This window comes from Miniopterus natalensis, chromosome 12 (genome assembly GCF_054644295.1).
Source record: "Miniopterus natalensis isolate mMinNat1 chromosome 12, mMinNat1.hap1, whole genome shotgun sequence".
Taxonomy (NCBI): Eukaryota; Metazoa; Chordata; class Mammalia; order Chiroptera; family Miniopteridae; genus Miniopterus; species Miniopterus natalensis.
The window spans coordinates 52,497,081-52,521,598 of NC_142092.1; the positions used below are offsets into that span (position 1 = coordinate 52,497,081).

The 24,518-nt window shown below is 40.9% G+C and overlaps 1 protein-coding gene across 1 annotated transcript in view; it reads right to left on the bottom strand.

Moving 5' to 3' along the window:
- GRIN3A (glutamate ionotropic receptor NMDA type subunit 3A) overlaps positions 1 to 24,518 on the bottom strand; it is a 127,171-nt gene that overhangs the window by 40,265 nt on the left and 62,388 nt on the right. The window contains exon 4 of the mRNA XM_016225027.2: positions 2,409 to 2,554. Within this exon, the coding sequence (XP_016080513.2) occupies positions 2,409 to 2,554 (146 nt within the window). The remainder of the gene's footprint in view (positions 1 to 2,408; positions 2,555 to 24,518) is intronic.

A 24,518-nucleotide genomic window follows, 5' to 3' on the forward strand; every position in this document is an offset into this window, starting at 1 on the left:
GAAAGACAAAGGCACCCTAGACACCTCTAGATTCATCACTGGGTGGGCTGTACACCTTTACACGGATGGCTTTGTCTGGGGCACACATGGACACGTATTAAGTAGGTCCAGTTCCCTTTTGGTGCCAATGACCTTTGCTCCCTCCTCCTGTTCTTCCAGGAAGTCAAACTGCCAATTCACAATACATCCCTTTTTCCACGGGGCGATGGATTTAGGTTATAATGAGGCCTATGTTTAACCTTAACCAAAATGAAGAACACCTCCTAGCTCCACAGCCGTGGGAAGCTTCAGAAAGGGTTGGGGATGTTAACTGTCTCCTAGGAGCTGATGATGAGGAACCTTAATGGAATCTTGGCAATAAAATAAAAATCAAAAGGTGTTTCTCTAGCCAAAGTTTTACTGCTATATTAGCAGGATGTACCTTGGGGGCTACATAGCAACAGGTTACCATTTACCAATGCTCTGCAAATATTTGTGGTTGCAATAACAATAGAAAAAACTGGGGTTCAGTTTTTCCAACAAGTAATTCCTCAGGTCCATTCTCAGTGGTATCTTTAAACAACTTCTGATTGTGGACTGCAAAGTGTGGCTGGCTATGACAGGCCTCTTACATAGGAAGGCAGGAAGCACTCAGCCCACAGACTCTCATGGGGCCCTGAGCCACTGGTGAGGAAGGGGCTGGGTGTGAGCCAGGTATAAGCAGCTTCTAGACCAGCTGAATCACCCTTACAGTTGGCAGAGCCTCCAGTGGTTCCTCCCATCATAGACTCATGCTCTTTTTGAGTTTCATTTCATAATACATAAAACACAAAACGCAGTCATATGTAAATATACTAAAAGGAATTAATGCTTTAATAGGAATTGTTTTTTTAGACAAGAATCATCTCTGACAGCAGGGCCCTAAGTAAGTAGAACTAAGCCCAGGTGAATTTTGATAGGAGAAGAGAGGCACAGGTTTAACACAGGAACCTTTCATGTACACAGGACTTCAGGGGGTTGTGCCCTGCAGGCTCCGGGATATCGAGGGGGTGGGTAACATGAGGACTGTGGTTGCTTGGAGTGGTGGCTGAGAGCTTAGGCTGTAACTAGGCCAAAAATGGAGACAGAAGCCCAGGGATTAGAAGTGAGAGGACATTAATGATAAGCTCTGCCTATATTCCAATTTCACCTCGATCAGTGAATTCCTGATCGAGCTTGTTCAAAGGCAGATTCTGGGATGGGTCCTGAGACACTGCATTTCTCATGTCTCCCAGGTGCCAACTAGAACATGAATGCTGCTGGAACATGGACTACTCTTTGAACATTCAAGACCCACTTTTCTGTTATGGTTCCCAGACTAGCCTGTAGCAGTGGTGGGATTCTAGAGAACTGCTTCTAGTCCTGCTCCGGCCACTCGCTAGCTGTATTACCACGGACAAGTTGCTTCTTCCTGGCCTCAGCCTCTTCACCTGCACCTGCTTTTCTAACTATTTCTTCTCTTGAGGCTGGAGTGGGGTGAACGCTGAGCACTGGGGCCAAGGAGCACCACTAAACTCTGTGTCCAAGAGGGACTCTAATGTTCTTGTGTTCTTGCAAAATTAAAAGTACCATTTCACAGTATTTGAGCACCATATATAACTTTGCAAATCTGAGGGCACCAGGCTTCCTTTCTAGACTCTATTTTAAAGTCCATAAGGTTGTATTAGGGGCCTATTACTAGGGCTCTTGAGAAACACAGAACCAGCCATTCTGCCCCATGAAGTTAACTATTTTTTCTTCTTTCTTAAGAAAAGAATTTGAGGTGGCAGTTCCTGCTGTCCATTGGGAGGATCATTGTGGTCAACCATAGAGAAACCAATTTCCTGATGCATTCTGCCTCACTGATTTGCAGGCTCCAATAATTGGCCACGGCAATGCGATTGCTCTTCGTGGCTTCTCACAGATTTTGATGGGAAGGATGCAGACATGGGATCATTGCTTTCCATCTTATTTCCTCTCTACAGGAAATCTCTAAGATAAATTCCTCTTCCTTGTGGAAAGAGGAGAGAGTCCATGGGCTTAGAGATTCACTGTGAAGAAAGGGGTTGCTCTGGGACACTTTATGTTCTGGCCACAGTCCCTGAGTGTTTGATCATTTCTGCACCATTGTTTTCTCAAGTGAAGTCAAGCCAGCATTTTCTTCCCCCACCATCTGCTACAATAATGACCCCAGTGGCACTTTGAGCAAAGCTACTGCCAACTTGAGACTACGCAGGTAACTAGTAATCTAAGTGACATAATTAAATGCACACTATTCCATACTGCCTCCTGGCTCTCACACAGTGGGTGGTATTACTGAACACACAGTGGGTAGATTTAGCTGTCATTTTCAAAAACCAACAAACACCGCATCAGTGAGAACTTTTTGGTCCCAAGAGTTTGACACTCACTTCAGATTCTCCACTCCATTGGGGGTGGCCGGTACATTGTACCTTCTCATGTACTCATGCATCTCGGGGAAGCTCTGCCTCACATAGTCTTCAGCACTGCTCTCCCGGACAGTTCCAAAGCGGAAGCCTTGGGAAGGATGATGGAGCTATGAGGGGAAAAAAGAAATGTCTTTAATACAAATTAGTCTTAGAATTGTTTTCAAATTTTTATTTTTTCATCATTATTTGAAATCTAATAATGTAGAATTTTATACCACAGGCAAGTATAAATATGCACAATAGAAATGTGCAGACACAGGGAGGGAGATGCTCCTTCATATTTCAGCTTTCACATCAGTAATTGTTCTATTTTCCAGAAGCAAAGAAATGGAAAAACAAACATAATATACAAAACAATTTTCTGCTCTATATTGAGGACCTATCACAATTTTTAGAAGCGGTATCAACAGGCATGTAGAATCAATCTTGTTATTATGAATTGCATATCAGACAAAGTATACGGTTAAGGTAATAAATTAAAGATCGTGCTCCTCTTTGGTTAGAAATAGACAAAGGCCAGCTTAAAACCTAGGATCCTGAGGTTGAAATATACCTGACCCAAAGCAGTGACTGTATCTCTTTTATGTTTATCTGTCTTTTTCTTTTTTGTAAATATATCTTTATTGATTTCAGAGAGAAGAAAGGAGAAGGAGAGAGAGAGATAGAAACATCAATGATGAGAGTCATTGATCGGCTGCCTCCTGCATGCCCCCAGCTGGGGATCGAGCCCACAACCCGGGCATGTGCCCTGACTGGGAATCGAACCCTGATCGCCTGGATCCTAGGTCGATGCTCAACCACTGAGCCACACCCGGCCGGGCATGTTTAACTATCTTTATGTTATACAGCAGGTCCTCAAATAATGTTTCATTCAATGTCATTTCGTTTGGCATCTCAGAACGCTGATGAGATGCCAGAGGACCTTAACTCTTGTTTATATCAATTAGCCTGTGGTACAATTGATTTTGTTAATGTTGTTTTACCACAGTTCCAAGACCCTATCAATGACATTAATAGGACTGACTGTATTATATTTTAAGTCTGCAGAATTTATATTTGGTGTTACTATGAAATGATCTCTTTCCTTTAAGTATTATCCAGTGCTGAGTCATGTTGTGTATTTGCTCAAGCGGAATAGTGTGTAAGACAATTAGGAGCAACAGAGAAGGGGGTGGGAGGAGACCCAGTAATGTCATAGTCCCCTAGGTGCAGACCTCCCAGTGAGGAGAGGAGCACCGGGAGTCCGGCAGAGGCGTCCTGTCCCTAGGACAGACACGACAGAGCACAGAAACGTTAGAATTCTTGAAAGCTGCACAGAAGTGTTAATGTGGAATTTACACTTAGATTATTTCAAATATAAGAATGAACTGGGATTGGGCCATATTATGAAAATAGTGGAATATCCTGGAATCAGCAGCATTTTTGAGATTATACTTCTCAACAACCATATACATCTCTGACAGGTGCTCTAAGCATGTTTATGGTATCGTGTGTGCATTTTTTTTGTTCTGCTTCATGTTAACATATTTGATATCACTGGTTCTGACCTGAAGCCCTGGGGACAGAAATCCATGGATGGGCTCAGAGCCCAAACCTGATCATGTCGCTCACTTGCTCAACACCAATCAACGGCTCCCCACTGCTCTTGGGATAAAGTCAAAACACTCTTCACGTGGTCTCTAAGGTTCCGCAGATCTTGTTCCTGCCTTCTCTCCAGCCTCATCTCCCCACTCTCCCTGGGGCCCTCTACTCTTTAGCCAGTTCTCTCAGTTCTTCCAACATATATTTTTGATTGATCAGAGCCCTTCCCCCATAGTCTTCATTCTGTCTGGAACGTTCTCTCCTCAGCCCTGCTTTCCCTTTGTGTAGCTAACCCTTAAACTCACTCCTCAGAGAAGCCTGTGCTGACTCCCACTGTGTCCCGCAGTTTCACAGAGTAGATAACACTTGGAATCACTTGTCTAATGTCTGCTTTTCCTGCTGGCTCGTGAGTTTCCAGGAGGGCAGGACGCATGCCTACCTCATTTGTATGGTCATAAGTCTTCAACATATAGCTGCTACTACTGTCATCATCGTCATCATCATTGTCATCATCATCATCATCATGATGCAACAAATATAGTGCTCGGCACATAGTAGATTCTTGATAAATAATGTGTTAATAAGTTGTCATTATTAACACAATATTCTCTTAGGTTAGATACGTTGCCAATTCAATACTTTTGTCACACTTCATGTGGTCTTTCCCCTTAAAAAATATTTTTTTCTATTTAATTGTTATCTTAATTAATTGAAACAATATGCTCTTTTTTATTTCTGTGTGTGGGCTTCTAACGGGAAAAAACAATGGGCTGCTCAGCAGTCACAGAATAACAGATCAGAAGAGGGATCTAAGAAGCGACTGATGCAAGCCAATGGATGAGCAGCGTCTACCCTGGTGTCCTTGTGGTGTGTAGTTCAAACAGCCAGGGTGTCAGAAAGCCTGAGTCAAAGAGGGGGGATAAAAGTATACAAGGAGCTAAAGCATCTGAGCTGGATTACAGCCATCGCCAGGAAGTCCCAGAGAGAAAGGATTTCTTTAAAGTCTCAACTAAATATTTCACCAGCTCTTCCAATTCTGTTATATTTGTGTCAGCTTCTTCAGGCCTCGGGGAAATATGTAAGGTTAAACTACCTATTTGTATGTGAATTGTTCAGTATTAATGGAGTACTGAACTCTACCCAGAGCACCTACGCAGAGAAGAGTCAGATAGACATTTCACAGAAAGCAGAGGAATGGCTCAAAAAAACCCCCACAAAAATGTCCCCCAGAAGTAAACTCGAGAAATAATCAAGCTGCTAGGTCCAAGGTAAATGTGATGCTTTAAATTAAAAACCAAACCCTAATATGGAATATATTCATTTGAGGTTTTGCATTTGTATTTTTCTGAGATTGGTATTTAAATAATAAATGGAATGTAGCACTGGACCTGGTACAGTGTCCTTTGAAACAGGGTGGAAAGAGCCCTTCTTAACTTGCCCAATGGAATTCATTGAGAGCCTACGGACTCTAGGATGTGGGGTGGTCTCAGAGTTTGGAGGGGCTTTGAAAGTCACCTACTTAAATTGTCTATTGATGCCTCCATGGCAGAGCTGAATATCCCACCTGGAGTTTCCTCACGATGTAGATTCTGACTCATTTGGCTGAGGTTGCAGCCTGAGAGTCTGCATTTCTAACAAGCTCCCAGTTCATGCCCATTCCTCGGTCCGTGGACCAGACTTTGAGGCACTGTTAAGTGCTCGTAAGCCTCTGCTTGAATGTCTCCAGTGAGAAATCTTGAGCGATTTCTGTATATGAAGGATAAGTTTGTGTCCCCACCCAGCCCACCTATCTATTTGAATATGTAATATAACAACAACAATAATAAAACAACAGCTAATATTTTCAAATATTTACTATGTGCTAATATATTTAAGTCTAACTACTTTTATTACTTAACACGTGAAGAACCGAGATTCAGGGCTATTGTTTAAGACCAGCAGACAGTGAGAAGTTAAGATCTGAATCTGTCTGCGGGGCAGCCCTTATCTTATCCAGCACTGTCCAAGTTTTCACGATAACTTTGAATAATATACACCTGTCTGCACTACAGTTTCAAAATCATTTTGGTTATTATAGGTGTGGCCATATAATTTATATTGCAAACTAGGACACTTCTTTAAAAGGGGACACCGTTGATAATCACATGGGAACAACAGGCACATGAGGACGGTCCCCAGCAAACAACTGTGTGTGTGCCCAGTTATTACTCATGCTCTGAACCTTAGAACAGCGATTTTCAGCCTTTTTCATCTCACACATAAACTAATTACTAAAATTCTGCAGCACACCAAAAAAAAATGTATATTTTTTGCTGATAGGACAAAAAAATAGATATAATTTTGATTCATTGATACCGGAGGGCTATTGCTGTGCCGGCTGTTGTCATTTGTTTTTATTTGACAATCTAAGGGAAAGAGGTCAGTGGCCCTGACTGAACAGTCAGGTACTGTGTGTTTTAAAAATTCCTGCGGCACACCGGTAGAAAATCGCTGCCTTAGGATATAGAAAAATAAAGCTGCGAGTAATGTTTCTGGGCCCTACTCAGTTTCCCATGTGAATTACTGAGTCATTTATGTTGTAATTCTTTCTCCAATGTTATTCTTATTTTCTTCTACAGAAGCTAGGCTTCTCCATTTAAATGTGAGCATTTTATTGCCTCTCTTCATTTTTGGTCTGAAGTTCTGTGTGTTAGGTCAGCTAATCTCTAGTCAACACACTCTTTGACATCATGTTTGATTTATATGAGCTTTAGCCTGGGTCATTCTGACAACTTGAGTCATTGCATCAAGTCCCTTGGATAGACTAAGGCTCAGCAAATTATGCCCCACGGGCCAATCCAGCCAGCCACCTGTTTTTGTAAATCAAGTGTTGCTGGCACACAGCCACGTGCATTCACTTACACGCTCTCTCTCTATGGCTGCTTTCAACAGCAGAGTTGAGTAGGTGGGAAAGAGACTATGCGGTTTCACAAAACCTAAAATATTCACTTTCCTGCCCAAACAGAAAGTGTTGGCCAGTCCCTGATATAGACAATATTGATCTAATTATTTCCTTGACTCCCATATTTCAAACTATCCTTCTACTCAAAAGTCCCACTGGTTGCTGGGCCAGTGTGGATCACTGGATTGAGCACCATCCCTTGCACCAGGAGGTCACTGGTTTAATTCCCAGTCAAGGCACATGCCTGGGTTCCAGGCTCAATCCCCAGTGGGGGCCATGCAGGAGCAGCCAATCGATGTTTCTCTTTCATGGGTGTTTCTGTCTCTCTCTCACCATCTTCTTTCCCCTCCCTCTAAAAAAAAAAATCAATTAAAAAAATATTTTAAAAAAAGCCCATTGGTCACTTAAGAGATGCCACCTTTGCAGGTGAATGAGCAGAGGTAGGTTTGATAAATCTCAGCAGGCTTCCCGGCACTGCCCAGATTCAGGCTTTAGTGCAATGACACATCTCATTTCTAGCTGCATGGAGTATTCAGTCCTCCAACAGGAGGTCCCGCCTTCTCAGTCTTTTCTCTCTTTCCAGGACCAGTAACAGGAAAGCTCCGGTTAAAAATTTCAAACTGAAACATTAGTATGATGCTTAAACTAATTTTAAATTTAATTTTCAAGCCCAGGGGTGGGGGGTATTACAGCAGCCTCCACAGGTTTGAGGATTCAATCTAGCTGAGCTGCTTCATTGCTTCCTTTTCTTTGCTACGTTCCTCTATTACTCATCCTTTTGATGCAGACTTTGTTAAAGATAGAAAATATTATCTACATATTAAATATTTGAATATTACCTAGAAATACAGATAATATTTTCTATATTATTTCTTCCATTATTTTAATAATGGTAATAGCCGACCCTTATTGGATATATCCATTCCAGGCACTGTGCCAAGATCTTAAATTCATCACTTCATTTAACTTTCACAGCATCCTTCCGTGGTGCACATAACTGTTATCCCCACTTTAAAGAAGAGAGAACTGAAGCTTGAAGTATTAGAGCAACTTCTTGCCCAAGGCCACACACAACCAGAAAGTGACAGATCAAGGAACTGAATCCAGAAACTGGAGAACGTGTACTATTAATCTCTAGTTCACACTGACTTCGGGAAGGATTCCTTTTTGTTTGAGAAGCTATAGATAAGATAGGCATTCCTTAAGCCTAACAGTCAATTTAATCCAAACAACTAGTGCCAGCTTAAAGGAACTAGACAAAGAGCCCATATCCTTTGGGCTTTTGAACAAGGTGTTTATCAGTTATAGCAACAGCAGCACAAACAGCAATATTTGAACTGTGCTGTTTACAAAACTCATTCATACATATCATTCCATTCACCAGGCACAAGCCTGATAGTTTCTATGTTCTATTCATTAAAGGCAAAAAAAATGAGCTAGGTAGATTGGCTAAGCTCTCTAAAACAAGCACATTCATCCTGTATCCCATGGGGGTCAAACACTCATGCTCAACATCCAAAAGCATTGGGGGTGGCTGTAGAGGGACTGAGCTACTCGTCCCTCCCTTGCTGGCATCTCCACATCTTCACACACATCTCTGTTGCCCACACTGGTCATCTTATTCTTTTTTTCACTCTTCTTGGATTACAGGTGGGGGCTGGGGATTGAACCTGAAGAGAGATGTCAAAGCTGGGGAGCCTGTAAAAATATAGAGTCAAAGCTAGAGGAAAGATGAGTAGCTGGAGATCATTTAGTCCATTCATTTATTTTTATAGATAATAATTCAGGGAGTTTCTATTTATTAAGTACTCCCCATGTGTCGGGCATTGTGCTAAATCCTCACATGGACCATCTAATTTAAGCCTCATAACAACCCTATGAGGTACTTTTCATCTCTAACTTCACACTAGAAACTAAGGCTTGTGTTTAAATAGCTTGTCCTAAATTGCTCAGCCAAAAGGCATATAGGGGGTTCTGAACTTTGTCTGGCTCCAGATTTAGGCACATGATGAGAAAGGCAAAGAAGGGACTTATTCCAGGTCACGCAAATAATGCAAAGGTGAGCTTAAAAAACCTTCCTCCCTCAGGCCCAGATATAATCCTGTCGAATGTATGATCCCCTCCCCAAATGTATATGGCTGATAAAAATAATCTTTATTTTTTCTTTACAGTATGTTATGCTCAACAACACTTCCTCATCCACTCTTTATGAAACCTTAAGTTCCCAGTCTACTTCCTTCTTGAAAAAATAATTTCTTGGATTAAATTTGCTCTGCAGTGCTCATTTACTAGGCCTCTGGAAGTCCCTGGTATCTTTCTGTCTCATACCTAGTAACACAAGGGGAGGGCCCGTGATCATGGTCTTTATAGTGTGTAGCCTTCAGACACTACAGAGAGCAAATCAAAGAATCTAGCCTTTCTACAGGGGAATTACCATTACTCTGCTGTCAGCGTTCTATCCATGTCTTTGCTTCCCCTCCCCCTTTTTTTCCATGCACGTCATTTCATCTTGCTCTCCTCTGGCCCCGGTTCCATGTCTCCTTCCATTCATCTGGAGCGGCCTGTCCTCTTCAGGTCACTGAGGTCCTTCCCATTGTCTTACTCAACTTCCCCGTCAAATCCCGTTTCGTGTTGAGTGATCTGGTAGCGCTAAGTCCTTTCTTCCCTCCACGTCAGACTAGTTACTTTGCAACGGACACTGCGAACACCCTTGGCGCTTCAATAAAGAACCATGGAATCGTAAGAATCACAGTGGCGGTGGCGACGATGCGGCTTACCCTGTGCCGGGCATTGTTTAAATGCTTCAGACATGTCAACTTTTTAAATTCTTATAACAATCCTTATAACAATTTCTAAGAACCTTATAAATCCTTATAACGATCCTGTGACAGATGCTATCATTACATCCATCTCATAGATGAGAATCCAGAGGCACAAAGCAACTAACTAACTGGGTTAAGCTTAGGGGCCGGGAACTGCCAGGCCTGAGTTGCCTGTGGGGCTCCACTGTTTATGTTCTTGACCGCTATAGTACACAGTATAAAAGTTTTTTGCTTTAACCCTAACTACTGTGACATTGACTCAGTTCCCTTGTCTGCAAAACGGCTGATGGAAAGAGTTCAGCCCTTGTACCTGTAGCCCAACAGCCAATCATGGGAGCTTAATTAGCTTCTAGCGATCTGTTAATACTAGTGTCTATGATTTATTGTGCTGATGACATGCACAGCCCTCCACATTCATCATGTCATCTCAGGCTTCCTATGGCCCTGTGAGGTAGGTTCTGTTAATAACACCAGTTCGTGGATGGGGGAAATGAAGCTCAGATACATGAAATAATTTTCCCCAGGCTCTTCAGCCCATGCTGTTTGGAGTCAGTTGTCATACACACACTTACCAGCTGACTCTAGAATCCAACTACACGTAAGGTATTATCTTAATGGGATTTTCAAAGGTAATTATGATTGTAACACAATTACTTTAGAACCATGATCCCTCTAAAGATGTGATTCCCCTGTAAATAGCAGAATTGAGGCCTGAACCAGGTCAGCTGAGGCCAGAACAGACACCTCTAATGGAAAAAGGGAGGATTTCTTTAAGCCACTAGCATCAGAATAACCCTGGCCTTTCGTTTGTATAATGGACTTGCTTTCCAGCCAAAAACTTCAAGGTGGAAAATGGTCTGTGGCCCATGGAACTCAAACTTCTCGCTTGAGTCACTGCCCATCACCAGCAGCACTGTCCTTGCAGACAGAGCAGGCAGGAAGGACCTTGCCCAAACTAGAGTCAGCAATTATGGGCCGATTAAATGCAAATGAAGAAAAACAGCTATACATTTACCTCCAGTCTAGTGATGTAAGCTTTTTGGCACAACTCTACCCAGTCCTTGTGGCTGAGAAACTGGTTTCAATGCCAGTTTTGATTTAATTATATAACTCAGAGGAATTAAATATTGAAGCATGACCTGAAGGATGTGGCTTTCATTCAGGGTGCAAAAGTACAGTAGGAGGTTTAACCTAAAGGTCCATAATCCCACAGCATGGACCCCAGGAAGCCAGCTTCTTAGAGAAGCTGCTCAAGAAAAATATCGGACAGAAAGACAAACTACTGAATAACAGTAAGAAGAGAAAGCCTTTCCTCTTGCTTTATCTTTCCCTTAGGCCAGCCCTTGGGGGTGACTTGGGCTGCATCTAATGATTTTATTTGCCAGTGAAGAGTCTACCTTTGCGTGGAGTGCTCAGGGAACCAGTGATGGTGCCAGGATGATGGAGGGGCCCTCAGGGATCCAAGCAGCTATTCTGAATCAGGGCATCCAGGAGAAGACGACTCCCCTGTCCCCTGTCCCCTCCCCTTGGGCAGCCTGCCTGTAGCACTGTCCCAGCTTTTCCACTTGAGCCCATCTCCCAGTTTACAGCTGAGCTGGTGTTTGCCTATCTTTCCTTTCTGTTCAGCACATTTGCTCCTTTTAAATGAATCACAAGAGCAGCACAACTAAAGTAGCATTTTGCTTTGTGAGCCAAGCCTCAGAGGGCAGCAGTCAGCTGAGTTAAAAAGGCATTTTCTTTCTCCTTCTTTTGCATATTTGAGAAAATTTTCATGCAGCAATAAAAAAACAACCCGCAATGATTCATAAAGTACGCGGTTGGAAAAACGAGGATCAGCAAGATGAAGCAATTTGGCTAAGACGAGACGACTGAGTGGAACTTTGCCATCCGCACATTTAACGTATTGAACTTGCACACTGCCTCTGGAACTTACCCTGAATATAAGTTCTGATTCCACTATGTGGAGTATTCCTCACAGCAAACAGACTAGAAGCATGAAATGAGGAGTTTATAATTCACATGCAGAAACTGGCCTGGCACAAACGGAAAGAGCAGATCTATGGACGTCTCTAGTGACTGGAGAGTAGCAGTAAATACTTACTCAGCAAGTGTGATGAACACACCCACAGTGCAGGGAAAGAAACAGTGAAAGTTGACTCAGAACTAGAAACTCATGATGTTAACTAATTTATGCTGAGTTTAAAAGTGTGCATTTTTAAAAAAAGAAGTTAAATGTATCTGATTGGTATAAAAAAGTAATTGTAAGTGGAAGCTATTTTAAAATTTTTATTTTTCAATTACAGTTGAGAGTCAATGTTATTCTATATTAGTTTCAGGTGTACAGCATGGTGGTGAGACAACTACATACTTTACACAGTGATCCCCCTGATATTTCCAGTACCCACCTGGCACCTTCATAGTTATTACAGCATTATTGACTGTATTTCCGATGCTGTACTTTACATTCCTGTGACTGTTTTATAACTGCCGATCTGTACTTCTTAATCCCTTCACTTTTTTCACGTAACCCCCTCCTCTGTGGCAACCGTCAATCATTTCTCTGTATCTATGAGTCTGTTTCTATTTTGTTTGTCCATTTATTTTGTTCTTTAGATTCTACATATAAGTGAAATCATATGGTATTTGTCTTTCTCTGACTGGCTTATTTCACTGAGCATAGTATCCTCTAGGTCCATCCATGCTGTCGCAAAGGGTAAGATTTCATTCTTTTTTATGTCAGAGTAATAGTCCAGCGTATATATGTACCACGACTTTTTTATTCGCTTGTCTGTTAATGGGCACCTGGGTTAAGTGGAAGCTTTTTGATTGTTTTAAAATCATTGTTACATAAATCTTCCTCTTTTTTGTTCATATTCTTATGCTTTTGTAATTTAAGTATAGTTGGTATACAATCTTATGTTGGTTATATTAATTTCAGGTGTAAAATAGTGATTTGACATTTTTATACCTGACAATGTGATCACTCCACTATTTCTAGTGATCATTTGTCATGGTGTAAATTCACTACAATATAATTGATTACATTCCCTTTCCCCTTTTCACCAGTCCCCTCACCCCTTCCCTCTGGCAATCACCCCTTGGTCTCTGTTTCTACGAGTCTGTTTTTGTTTTGTTTTGTTTGTTTGTTATTTAGATTTCACATATAAATAAAACCATTCAGTATTTGTCTTTCTCTGACTGACTTATTTCAAGTTGGCTCATTTGCAAATGGACCATTTGCTTTCCAGAATCAGAGAGTGTTAGACCCAGTTATGTTTGAATGATTTAATTCATAACCCTGAATTTGCCCATAAGAAACCAGAGTGGAATGAGGTTAAGTGACTTCTCTGAGGCCAAAGACTTGATTATGGAAAAGTTGGGATCATAACCTAGTTTCCTGGGCTTTTGAGATTGCATGAATACTGTAAATAAAAATACAGTAAGTTTTAAAAATCTATAAATCTACAGATGTTTAAGAATGAAAACAGAACAGAAGCAACCCTGAAGATCAGATCCATGTTTGAGCTGTTGAAAAGGAAATTATGGAAAAAACTTAACTAGTTTCACTTTACGAAAAATCTTCAAAAACATGTTCATTTATTTAATGTCATAAGTAATACATGAGTCTCACTGTAAAATACAATCAGAAGTTTTACTGCATAACCATTATAGTATCTCTTTTCTTCCCCGATGCTGGGGGCAGCCACTACTGGTATTTGGTGGCTCCATGAGCATTACTGAGCTCGCCTCACTGCCTAAGGGCCCGAGTTTGACGGCAGTCAGGGTACCAGCATCCTCACCGGGCATTTCAGGGCGAACACACCTCCTTTCTTGGCTTTACTGCAGAGCTTTCATCTTAATCGTACATTTCTGAGGATGCAACTGTGTTCATCGTTCATCTTCCGTAGACTCTAGGTACAGAGCAGAACTTGCTGGCTGATTTATTATTCTGATAATGGGGGGCACAATGAGTGTGTGTGTGTGTGTGTGTGTGTGGTGTCTTCCTTTCAGATTTTAAAATTTATGCCACTTGCCTGGAGGGTTAGTATAAGTCTGTAAATTATACAAATAAATTTCAGATTCCTTGGTAATACTTCTGGGCTTCTTCTGAGAATTCCCATTTAAAAATGGTCGCAGGCTTCGTTTTCAAGATATATGTCCAAGCATAAATCCTGACTGCCATTATTGTTGGCTGTAATTCTTCCCGGAGAAGCCAAGGATGCTTCTGGTCTTGGCCTATTGTTAGAAGTATGAGGAAAATAACTAGAGAGGATCCTCAGCCCTTATCTTAGGCATTATCTGTCCATCACTCATCGGGTCACCTATTACTCGGAGATTACGGTCACCTACCATTCTACAACAGACTGAACAAGTGATTACAGAACACTGATTCAGGCCAATCACTGTGCTCAGGCAATTTATACCCATTACCCCATAACTGCCTAAGGGCAGGGCTCTGAGCGGGTGCTATTTTCATTTCTATTTCTTAGGTGAGACGTCGGATCCATAGAGTTTAAGTACCTTGCCCAGGATCACAAAGCCCCCCGTGGAGCAGAGACAAGACCAAACACAAGTTTTCTGAGGTGAATCAGGACTTAGGGGTCTTTCTTTTCCCCCTCCAGCTAATGCTAAGTAAGTGCCAGACTCTGTACTAGGTTCTGAGAGTACAGGGATGATGGAAATGGCATGGGCCACATGCTTTCCATGTCACCCCGTGGACCTCAGAAGGAGACAGGGAGAAGAGGGAAAAAGGGCGAGAAGAGCTATTTTGAGTATCCTGTGTAGCAGCTGTCAGTTTAGAAGAGCAACTTGTGCATCGAATTCCCAGGAAAGCCAGAGAGCTGTCCCCTAGTGATGGACCAGCCGCCAGTGGGCCGATGGGGGGCCCCGGGCAGCAGGCCCTGTGCCCTGCCCTGTGACTGCAGTTTCATGCTTTCCCCACCCCGTGCACCAGGGATACCTGGCGCTTGGGTAGGCTAGTTAGTATTTATATTTACCTTCAGTGCAAACTAGTCAAGTAAACTTGCCTTTTATAAGGCTTGGTTTTCTATCAGCATTTCATTTTTATGTATTCAAACTTTCCTCTAATATGCATAATTGCTGAAAGAGGCTCTGGAACAGCCATGAGTTATGCCTTTTAAGGGAATGAGCATTGCAGTTAATGTTGCAAGACAACTTCCATTATAATCCTGCTTTCCCATCCTCGTCTTTTTTTTTTGGATGGGGGGAGGAATACTTTTTCTTTGAGCTAAAATTTTCCATGGTTTGACTCAGCCCAAGGTGATTTTCAAAAACAAAAAATTTGCACAAATGTCTCCAACTATTTTTTAGCTGCTTGCATTTGGAAAACATTGTTCTTTTTTACTCCAAGTATTATTAACACATAAAAATTTCAAGTATGAGTGGTTATTAAAACTTCCGTCACTATATGCCACACGTCTCAAGAATGACGTCTAAGCAAGATTGTAAAAAAATTATAATTCCCAAAGGCTAGATTCTTTCTGTATGTGACTAAATTATAGTATTTAATGCAAAAATGGTTAGACTATATTTCATTGCTTTCAGAGTTTCATTTGCACACAGCTTTCGGAGAGGAAATACACATTTTGGTAACTTTTATGATTTTTGAATTTATGATGAACTCTGAAGTGACAAAACACATTTTAAAATAATTTCTATGTAATTTTTAACTATATTATTCAAGCTTTTAATTTTTTTTAGCTTAGATCTGCTTTAAGTGTGTCTCTTATAAATGGCACATTATTAAGACTTTTTCTAAACGTGTCATTTTCTTAATGAAACCTACTTTTGGGGAACAGAATTACTAATAGATATCATAAACCCAAAAGCAATTCTGCCTCTGTCTCAGGATCTTTATTTAGAATGTGGGGCACATATTTAAGTAAGTCTTTTGTTCTGTTGGTTTGTGTCTCTAATTGGTTTTCTTCCTTCCACCTATTATTGATGTAGTTTCAAATTCTGAAACATAATCTTGTGTCTATTTTTTATTTTATGGGTATGACTTTAGATCATTTATTTATATTTAGCTATGTTAAAACTCTACTTTCAGTGTACCTAGTCACTAAAACGAGAAGATATTATGTCTATTGCAATGTGTCATGCAATAAAAACTGTATTATTATTGAAAATATAATAATTTAATTGTTTGAAATGATACTGAAATATTGTTGAGAGATGACTTGTATGATCAGTAACTTTTTCTTGGCTTTTCCATTGGTATCAGCCTGAACTTTGGTTAGAGATCTGACTTGTCTGTCGTTGAAACCCCAGCCCTTATCTTAGTGGGAGGTATATGGTGACTTACACATATTTATGGAATGGATCCATAAGTGAATCGCCTGCCTGCCATTTTCATTAAAAAAAAGAATTTGTATGTTTAAAACTCATTTGTCGAAATGAGTAGGCATTTAATATAGTTTTTCCTATAATTGGCATAAAGGACAGGCTAGTCACAGCTCTCAATGGTTGAGAGCATTTCAACAACTTTTGCCCAAGGGGAGATATAATTTCACCTGATGATCTCATAAACCACTCAAGGGTTTTGTGTAGTTACCAGAACCTCAGGCTAAAATTATAGCCCTGAAAGCCCTTGCTGCCTATTAGTCATGTGGTATATGACACAAAGCAAAATATATTCTGCACTTTAGGATTTAAGCTTGGCTCTCAGTACATTGGCTGCTTGATTTTATATTTGGCCTGCAAAATATTCAGCTTCCTGAGAGGTTGGACCATCTAAAAACCTAAGGTAATTCACAAGTTCCAGGTGCACATCGAGCAGTAATTAAATGAACTTAATATGAATTTCTTATTTGTTCTGATAATTATTTTCCTCAAATTACCTTCCTGAAATGCTGAGCAAAGCTTTGGGGGCCATGAGCATTCTTCCCCTTGAATGCTTAGGAAGATTTTTAGTATAGTTTAATGCGAGGAAACACATTGTATTAAAATTGTGATGGATCTGAAATTAGGGAGCTTGGGTTTAAGCATCAACCTGAACTTTGGAAAAGTCACTTAACTTCTCTGAGCCTCAGTCTTCTCTCCTGTGAAATGCGTTTTCTGCCACCAGATGTAGATTATGAACTGGGGCGCTGGACTGAAAGCATTGGGAAGTAATGGAGTGCTTTACAAATGGTTTGTGTCATTGTCATATTAGTGAAGCAAATTTTCTAAAACCATGTAAAAAATGAAAAGAAAAATCACAGGGTCAGGATCAGAGCTTGTATTTCCTCTGTGTAATACTTTTTTCCTTTCCTTCAGCACTTCGCTGTAGACAAGAACCTGCGCAAGAGCGTGTGATGGTAACAGGTGAGTACAGGGCAGCACTTGCATTCCTCCAGGCAAGCTGGACGCAATGATTTGTTAAGTCATTTATGGCACGTGAAGAGCAGAATGAGAAATGGGTTAATACTGGCTCAAAGGAGAAGCTGAAAAACTGGTTACCAGTAAAAACGCTTACAGAGCAACACAGGGGGAGAACTTGTTTGCATTGAGGGTAAAGCAGTGAGAAGCACCAGGGATTTTTTGCTGAAATTCTTCAGAAAATGAACTGGTGTGTTGCTGGTTTGACTAGAAGGCATGGAAGTAATAGAGACCAGATTGACAGCGGGGTAGGGAGAATTATGGGTGGTCAGTGAACGAAATTGTTCAGGTCCATTAGCCAAGTTTTCTAGCAGTTGGGTTAAAATTGTAGCTGGCAAGCTGTGGCTCTGAGTCAAAGCATCTCCAAGATGCTGGGAGAGGAGCAGAGCTAAGCAGAATCACAGTATAAAAGTCACTGAAACCTTGAACTTGTTAATAGGGCAGGGCGCCAATTATACGATGGAGGTAAAGTTTAATTCTGGAACATGTCACTCATTCAAGGGTCAAGGTAAGAATGGGGCCAGTGGCAGAGTGACCTGATGCTGGGCCATGTGGGAAATGACCTATGGCACTGCCTCTCCAAGAGTCTTGTATAAATGAAGCATGTAGGAATCTGGTGAAAATGCAGATTCTGGTTCAGTAGGTTTGGAGCTGGGCCTGAGGTTCTGCATGTCTAACATGCTCCTGGAGATGCTAAAACTGCTGGTTGTTGGACCACACTTCTGAAAGGACCTGGACAGAGCAGGTTAAATTCTCCCTGAAAAAGACTAGGATTAGTTCCTGAGCCTGACTCAGGGAAAGGTAAGGAAGGGGGCTGTGCCCGACCGTGAGGGAGAAGTGGCCTCAGCTATGGGAAGTAGAGAGTGAGAGGAGGCTGAATCTTGGCAGGAGGCTCTGCTGGCTGCCTCCTCCTTTGGTCTCCTCTTCTTCAAATCTGATGGTTGGTATCTTTCCCCTAAAATACATGAAAATGTCCAGTGGTACAGAAAGGTCTGTAAGCAGAATCATCTAGTCTAAATTAATAATCCATATAGGTGACTAACTTTCAGAGAATGTCTTGAAACATATGCAGTATATTTAGGGGCCTTCTGGAGAAAAATTTCTTAACACAAAGAAATGGCTGTTGGGAGAACTTCAGGACCTGTGGCAAGAAGATTTTGAGGTGCCCCTGATATCGTGTTTTCTAGTGGTGAGCAGCCCTTTTACGTGATTGCCAATTCAGTAAAACCAAAAATGTTTGTAGAATGTTTTCACATACTACTCTATTTTATATTTTGTATAATCTACTTTTTTACTTGATAATATATATCTACTTTATTTTCTCTCTCTTAATAACATTATGTTCCAATGAAGGAATGCACCCTACTTTAACCACGCTCCTCTTCATGACTGTAGATTATTTCTAGCTTTCCCACAGCATAAACTATATCCTGATGAACGGAGACTGATTCTGTCTCTGTTCTCTTTGAACAAAATTCGAAGAGAGTTGGGTAGTGCTGAAGGTGGAATGGAGTAACAGCTTGAGGGATTTAACACTGGGGAGATGGATTAGGACCAGTTCATACTCAGATACGACAGCTTCATTTGGAGATTTCTAAATGCAAGCCAGGAGAAGCTGCTGTTTCACAGGGAGTAGTGGCAAGGGAGCAGGGCATCGCCTGAGACTGTGACAGTGTGCCACTGTGGTGGTGGCTGGAAGACACTATGAAGATAAATTGCTCCTTTCTCTTAGTTTTGGAAGTACCCAGAAGGGCATATTCTTGCTGCAACACTCTGTGTCTCACTTCTTCATCTCATCCTCAGGCATATACTGAGTGTGCACAAATCCAATGTCACAGCCTCAGCAGCAGTCTCTGTCCTTGAATCTCTGTGTGTGAGCAGCTTTCTCAGACTAAGTACAAGGGTGGGGAAAGGGCTGGATGGAATAAATGAGGCTGCAGAGGACATTCTCACTGCATGTGTAAATAAAACACGGAATATAAAATAAGTTACAGCCAGATATTGTTGGGTATGAAGCCTGTCTCTATCATTGATTAGTTATATGGCCTTGGACAAGGTATATAAATGCTTTTAGCCCTGTTTCCTTGTGTGTATGGATGCAATAAAGTTTAAATGAGAAAAATCCATATAAAGCAGTTAGCATAGTCTCTCAAACATGGAAGGTATCCAATAAATGTTATTATTATTATTTACTGACATTGATATTTTCAGTTCCTGTTACTGAAATTATATCTGTGGTCTTCTGAAGTTATATAGTTCATGTAGGGCCTTCAGGATGTTGATTGATCACCATTTTAAACACATAAACCACAGGAGATGTGCATATTTATATATCTACATTCATTTACATTCTTGTTTGCCAATAGATTCACCTCTATTAATTATATTTCTTCAGATCACATGTGGGGGAAACTTTAGTGCAAATATAATTTAAGGAAACACTCATAGGTTGTGTTTGGGTTGGCACTGTTAAAATTTTCGGTCACTTGGCATGTTTTAGGCAGCAGCTTCCTGATAAAATGCCATGGTAAGTGCATTTCTTGAGTTTGAAAAATATTAATGGGTCTGATAAAATGTCTTTCTGAACTTAAGTTATAAATAACATTATATATATCTGTGTAATTGGTTAGAGCAGGCTTGCATGCAGTACCAACTGGGAAAACTGAGCCCTAACTGGCTGAATTTCCCAGACTGAGTTAATAATAGAGCTGAACTCACAGTCCGGCTTCCTGACTTGCCAGTGGATACACTGGTGGCTAGATTATGCTAGTTCCTGATCTGATTAAGGATCAAAATGTCAAGTTGAGGCTCAATCATAAAAATCCAACATTAACCTTAAATCATACTGTGTGTGGAGCTAAAATATGCATCATAGACATAAAAAGAGGTCCTTTGGGGGACTGCCTGCAACTTCTTCAGACACACATAGATATTTATTGAGCACGAAATGAGATTCTTCATGGGGCAAACCACCGAACCTAAATTGCATCAAATATCTATCTGTCCAACACCAGTGCTTTGCCCTTTGTATTACAGTACATCGCCCCCTACTGGGCTCTCTTTCTATCCATTCCATAGCATCTAGTGTGAGGATGGTTTTGAATGTTTTGAATAATTGTTAGGCCAAGCAGAGGTGGCCAAGATGAGTCCAGAGTTATAGACGTAGAGGGTGGGGGCATCCCTCACTTGCAGTTGGAGGGTGTAGCCAGGTGATTTCTACCTTCTGTCCAAGAGTGGCCTAGAGTAACTTAGTTCTCCCAAATTACAAGTGAGTGAGTCCATTAACCTACATTAACTTCTAAAGTAATATAAATGTATGTGAACATACAGTCCATAGACATGTATATGGATAACTGTTTATAATTACATAAGATAGATGTGACTATTTGAAGATATCTATGACATATTCATTGGTATAGAAAGCATCTAAGTATCGAGTGCTTGTTAAGCAGGTTAATAATGTAAACAAAGTTTTATGTCTATCTCCCCCTACTTTTAGAGAAAGGTTTGCAAAAATTTGGCACATTCCCTGTTTGTATTCAAATGAAGGAAGTGCACTTAGACATTCATTAAAGCAAACCCAGCAGGGGTATCTAATTGAAAACACTTTGCCGCAGTTAGTATGAATTAGGGTAACTATTTGAAAGTAATAAAGCTGCAGTTATTTTAAAAATTCTATAAAGAACCATCTTAAAATTATTGTGGATATAGATAAGGAAATAAACAGATCATATGCTCATTTGTTCAAGTTTTCCATTTATCAACCTGAATTGGCTCAGTCTAGATGGTTTTCCTAAAGTTCCTTGAAGAACATTCAGGACTCCGAATAACTGTACTGTGTGTCTCATCCTTACTGAACCACTAACTGTTTCTGACCTCACTCCACAATCTGCCGCTGGGGACTGAGAGTCACCCAGGCTGGGGCAGTGTCATCTCTTTCACGCTCCCATTCAAGGATCCTGCACCTCTGACCCTTGGCTCAGAGACAGGCATCATGGTCTTAGGTTTTCTTTGCTTTGATAATCTGATTATATCGATCTCAAGGCTCAAATGCTCCTGCTCACTCTTGGATATAATTTGGAACTCAATTGGGTACACATCCAATTTCAATTGAGCAGTGCTCCTGCCCTCCGCCTCTATCCTACTGGACACCTAGGCTTGGCCTCATGGCCAAGCCCATTATTTACCCAACACTTACCTAAACGAGTGGTTGTCATCTGCTTGGACTCTAGGGATACAGGTGCATAAGAGAGATCTGGTCTCCACTCTCATGAAGTTTATAATTGAGTGGCGAATGGAATCAGAACTTCAGTTAGATATTTCACATCCATTATCTTCTGGAATGCTCTCAGGGAAGGCCGTAGAGGCCATGAGAAGTAGCTTGGAGACTTCACGCAACTAACCTATGATACATTAAACGTAGATCTGTCCAACACCGGGACTTTGCCCTTTGAGTCATAGTGCAGTGCTCCTTCCTGGAGCTTTCCTTCTATTTGTCCCATAGCACCGAGCATGAGACTGGTTATGAAAAGTCTTATCAAAGGCATTGATTTCAAAGTAATCCCTGCAGAGGGTTATTCCCCTATTCCAACAATGCTGCCATTTTTCACCCACTTATTAACTGAACCACATTTACAGAATATTTACTGTTCACCCAACACTGCACAGATCCAGTGATGAGCAAAACACTGGGGGACAACTACCAAGTAAGCAAAGAGATACCACGACAACTTCAGGCTCTATTAAATCCTAGGAAAGGGATGAACTGGGTGCGAATAAAAACTTGCTTCGGAAAGTCTCTGCGGAAAGCACAGGCTCTTTAAGATGCAGATGTTTTACTATGGGAGTGCTGTTCGTTGAGGATTCACCCTTCCGAGACTTGAAAGGCTGTGGACAGCGACAGTGCCCGTGGAGCAAACACTGTTGCTGTGACTATTGTCTCATGTCTCAATTTTTCTCATTCTTACTTGGCTCGTTATGCATTTTCTCATTACATAAATAATACATGGACATTGCAGGAAATATGCAATGGAGATAATAAAAATATGTATTTCCCGCAATTACAGTGCTTGGATGTCAATGCTGTTAGCACTGTTACATATCCTTCTAGCCACCTCTCTTTATAGCACATGCCTATGTGTATTACAAAACCAGAAATACGGATACGCTTTCGTAGCCTAACTTTTTACTTAATATGCTATTTTGATTTTTTGACATTTTAAAACTCTTCCTAATCATCTCTACTGGCTACAGTTTTATAGCACATAGGAATAATACAATGTATTGATTGTGCGACTGTTGGCCATTTACCCGATTTTCAAGTTTTTGCTATTTTGAGTAAGACAGGAGTGAATCTTTGCAATAAATTGTTGTTCATAGATTCTTTCCTTTGGACAGATTCCTAGAAGTGAAAGTCAAGGCTGAAAGGGCATGAACCCTTTTAAGGCTCTTGAAACAAATGGCCAAGTTGATCTATGAAGATATCGTGCCAACTCACCCTCCCAGTAGCAGTGTATGCTTGTGCCAGTCTTAATGTGCTTCCACCAGGGTTGAGAACTATCAGTTAAAGATTCCTAATTTGATAGGTAAATACATCATTTCATCACTGTCTCCATTAGAATGTCTTTGATTACAAGTAAGGTTTAACATTTTTATATTTCTTGGTCAATTTTATTTTTTTTTCTGAATTGCTGTTAATATTCTTTATTATTTGATTTTAACACTATTTAATATGTACCTTGCTCTCTTTATGAAAGGATTTAAGGCAGCTTAAAGGTCACTAAATGCAGAATAGCATAAATTAAAATAGGCTGAAGTAGAAAAAGAAACAACACAAAGCCAGGAATGAGGCTTACATTACATACACCATTGACAATAAATCTGTTATTAGTAGGCAAGAAAGTTGCCTCCAAGCCCTCCAGATATTAGCCCAAAAAGAGAATCTTGCCATTTACCAAGTTCACACTGACAACGAGAAAGAGGGTGACAGGGGAGAGTAACTGTTCAGGATAAATAGAATTAAGATTGGTATTAAAACCTCACAAGACTTTTAACTATTTTTGTTATTTTTTGTTTTTTTAAATAAGTTGCCTCCCTTGGATTATTTAATTTCCATGACTACTGAATGGGGGATATACTATATTAACATCGTTTACAAGTGTCTGGCATATGGGAGTGGCCAATGAGTATTAGCTTTTCCGTTAGTTTTACTAGTATTAAGTTTTTCAACATCAAATTCCTTGAATCTTCTATTTTTTATATTAACTTCAATACATTCTTTTTAGAAGATTAAGCAACAAGCAAACAAAAGCCCTTTGGGATTTTGATTGGACTTGCTTTATGCCTATAAACTAAGGGAAACTTTGACATCTTTAAATATTCACTATTTCAATTTGGTAAGATGGCAGTGTGTTTGTCTGCTTATAATTAAAAGAGCTTCATTGAACTATAACTCAATAATATATTGAAATGTTAGTATATTAGTATGTTGAGAAGATGTGTGCCACCATCAGCACATTCGATATTTTATTCAAATCATCTTTTATGTTTGTAGGTTAAAGATCGCTTTAGCACAATTCCTACAGAGGCTGCTTTCCTGGCCTGTTATGAATTTTCGCTGCTAGGGCGATTGGACGTTCCCCCCATTATGAGTTTGATCTGGAAGCACATGGAGCCCATGAGGTGCCTTTTCAAACTATAGCATTTCTTGGATTTTTCTTCTTTTGAGAAATTTTCTCTCTAGAACGCCTGGTGATCGAAACCCACTATCTTATTACGTGTCTTACTCTCGTTTCCTTTTCCTGGCTTTCCAGTGATGGGGTGGCCACGGCACCCCTCTTCCTGCACTCTCAGGGCTTCTGCGCATGCCGTCACCCTGAGGTGCTCTTCTCCTAGCACCCCCTCTCCCGTTAGCCCATTTACATCCTGCAGGTCTCAGCCCGAGGTGCTTTCTTCACGTGGAAGGAGCCTGAGTGGGGGACGCTTCCCCGATTCCCCCCAGATCAGGTCTCCCGTGGGGCCCTCTGATTCTGTGGTCTTTTCCCTTTACAGTAAGTTACCACTGTTTAATTCGTTAGCTGGTTTATGGGCTCCCCTGATAAATGTCTTTCTTTCCCACTAAACTCCACGTTGCAAGGACTAGACTCCACGTTGTCTGTTTTGCTCACTACTTAATTCACACCCAGCCACCTAGCATGGTGCCTGGAACAGAAGTTGTTGTTTTTGGATGAATTAAAGAAAGAAAGAATGAATGGCTTGGCGTAGCTCTGTTTCCTTTCTCCTGACCTCAAACTCTGTCTTCAGTGCCTTGCCTGCCTCGGAGCTCTGGCCTCCCTCCCTTCTTCAAGG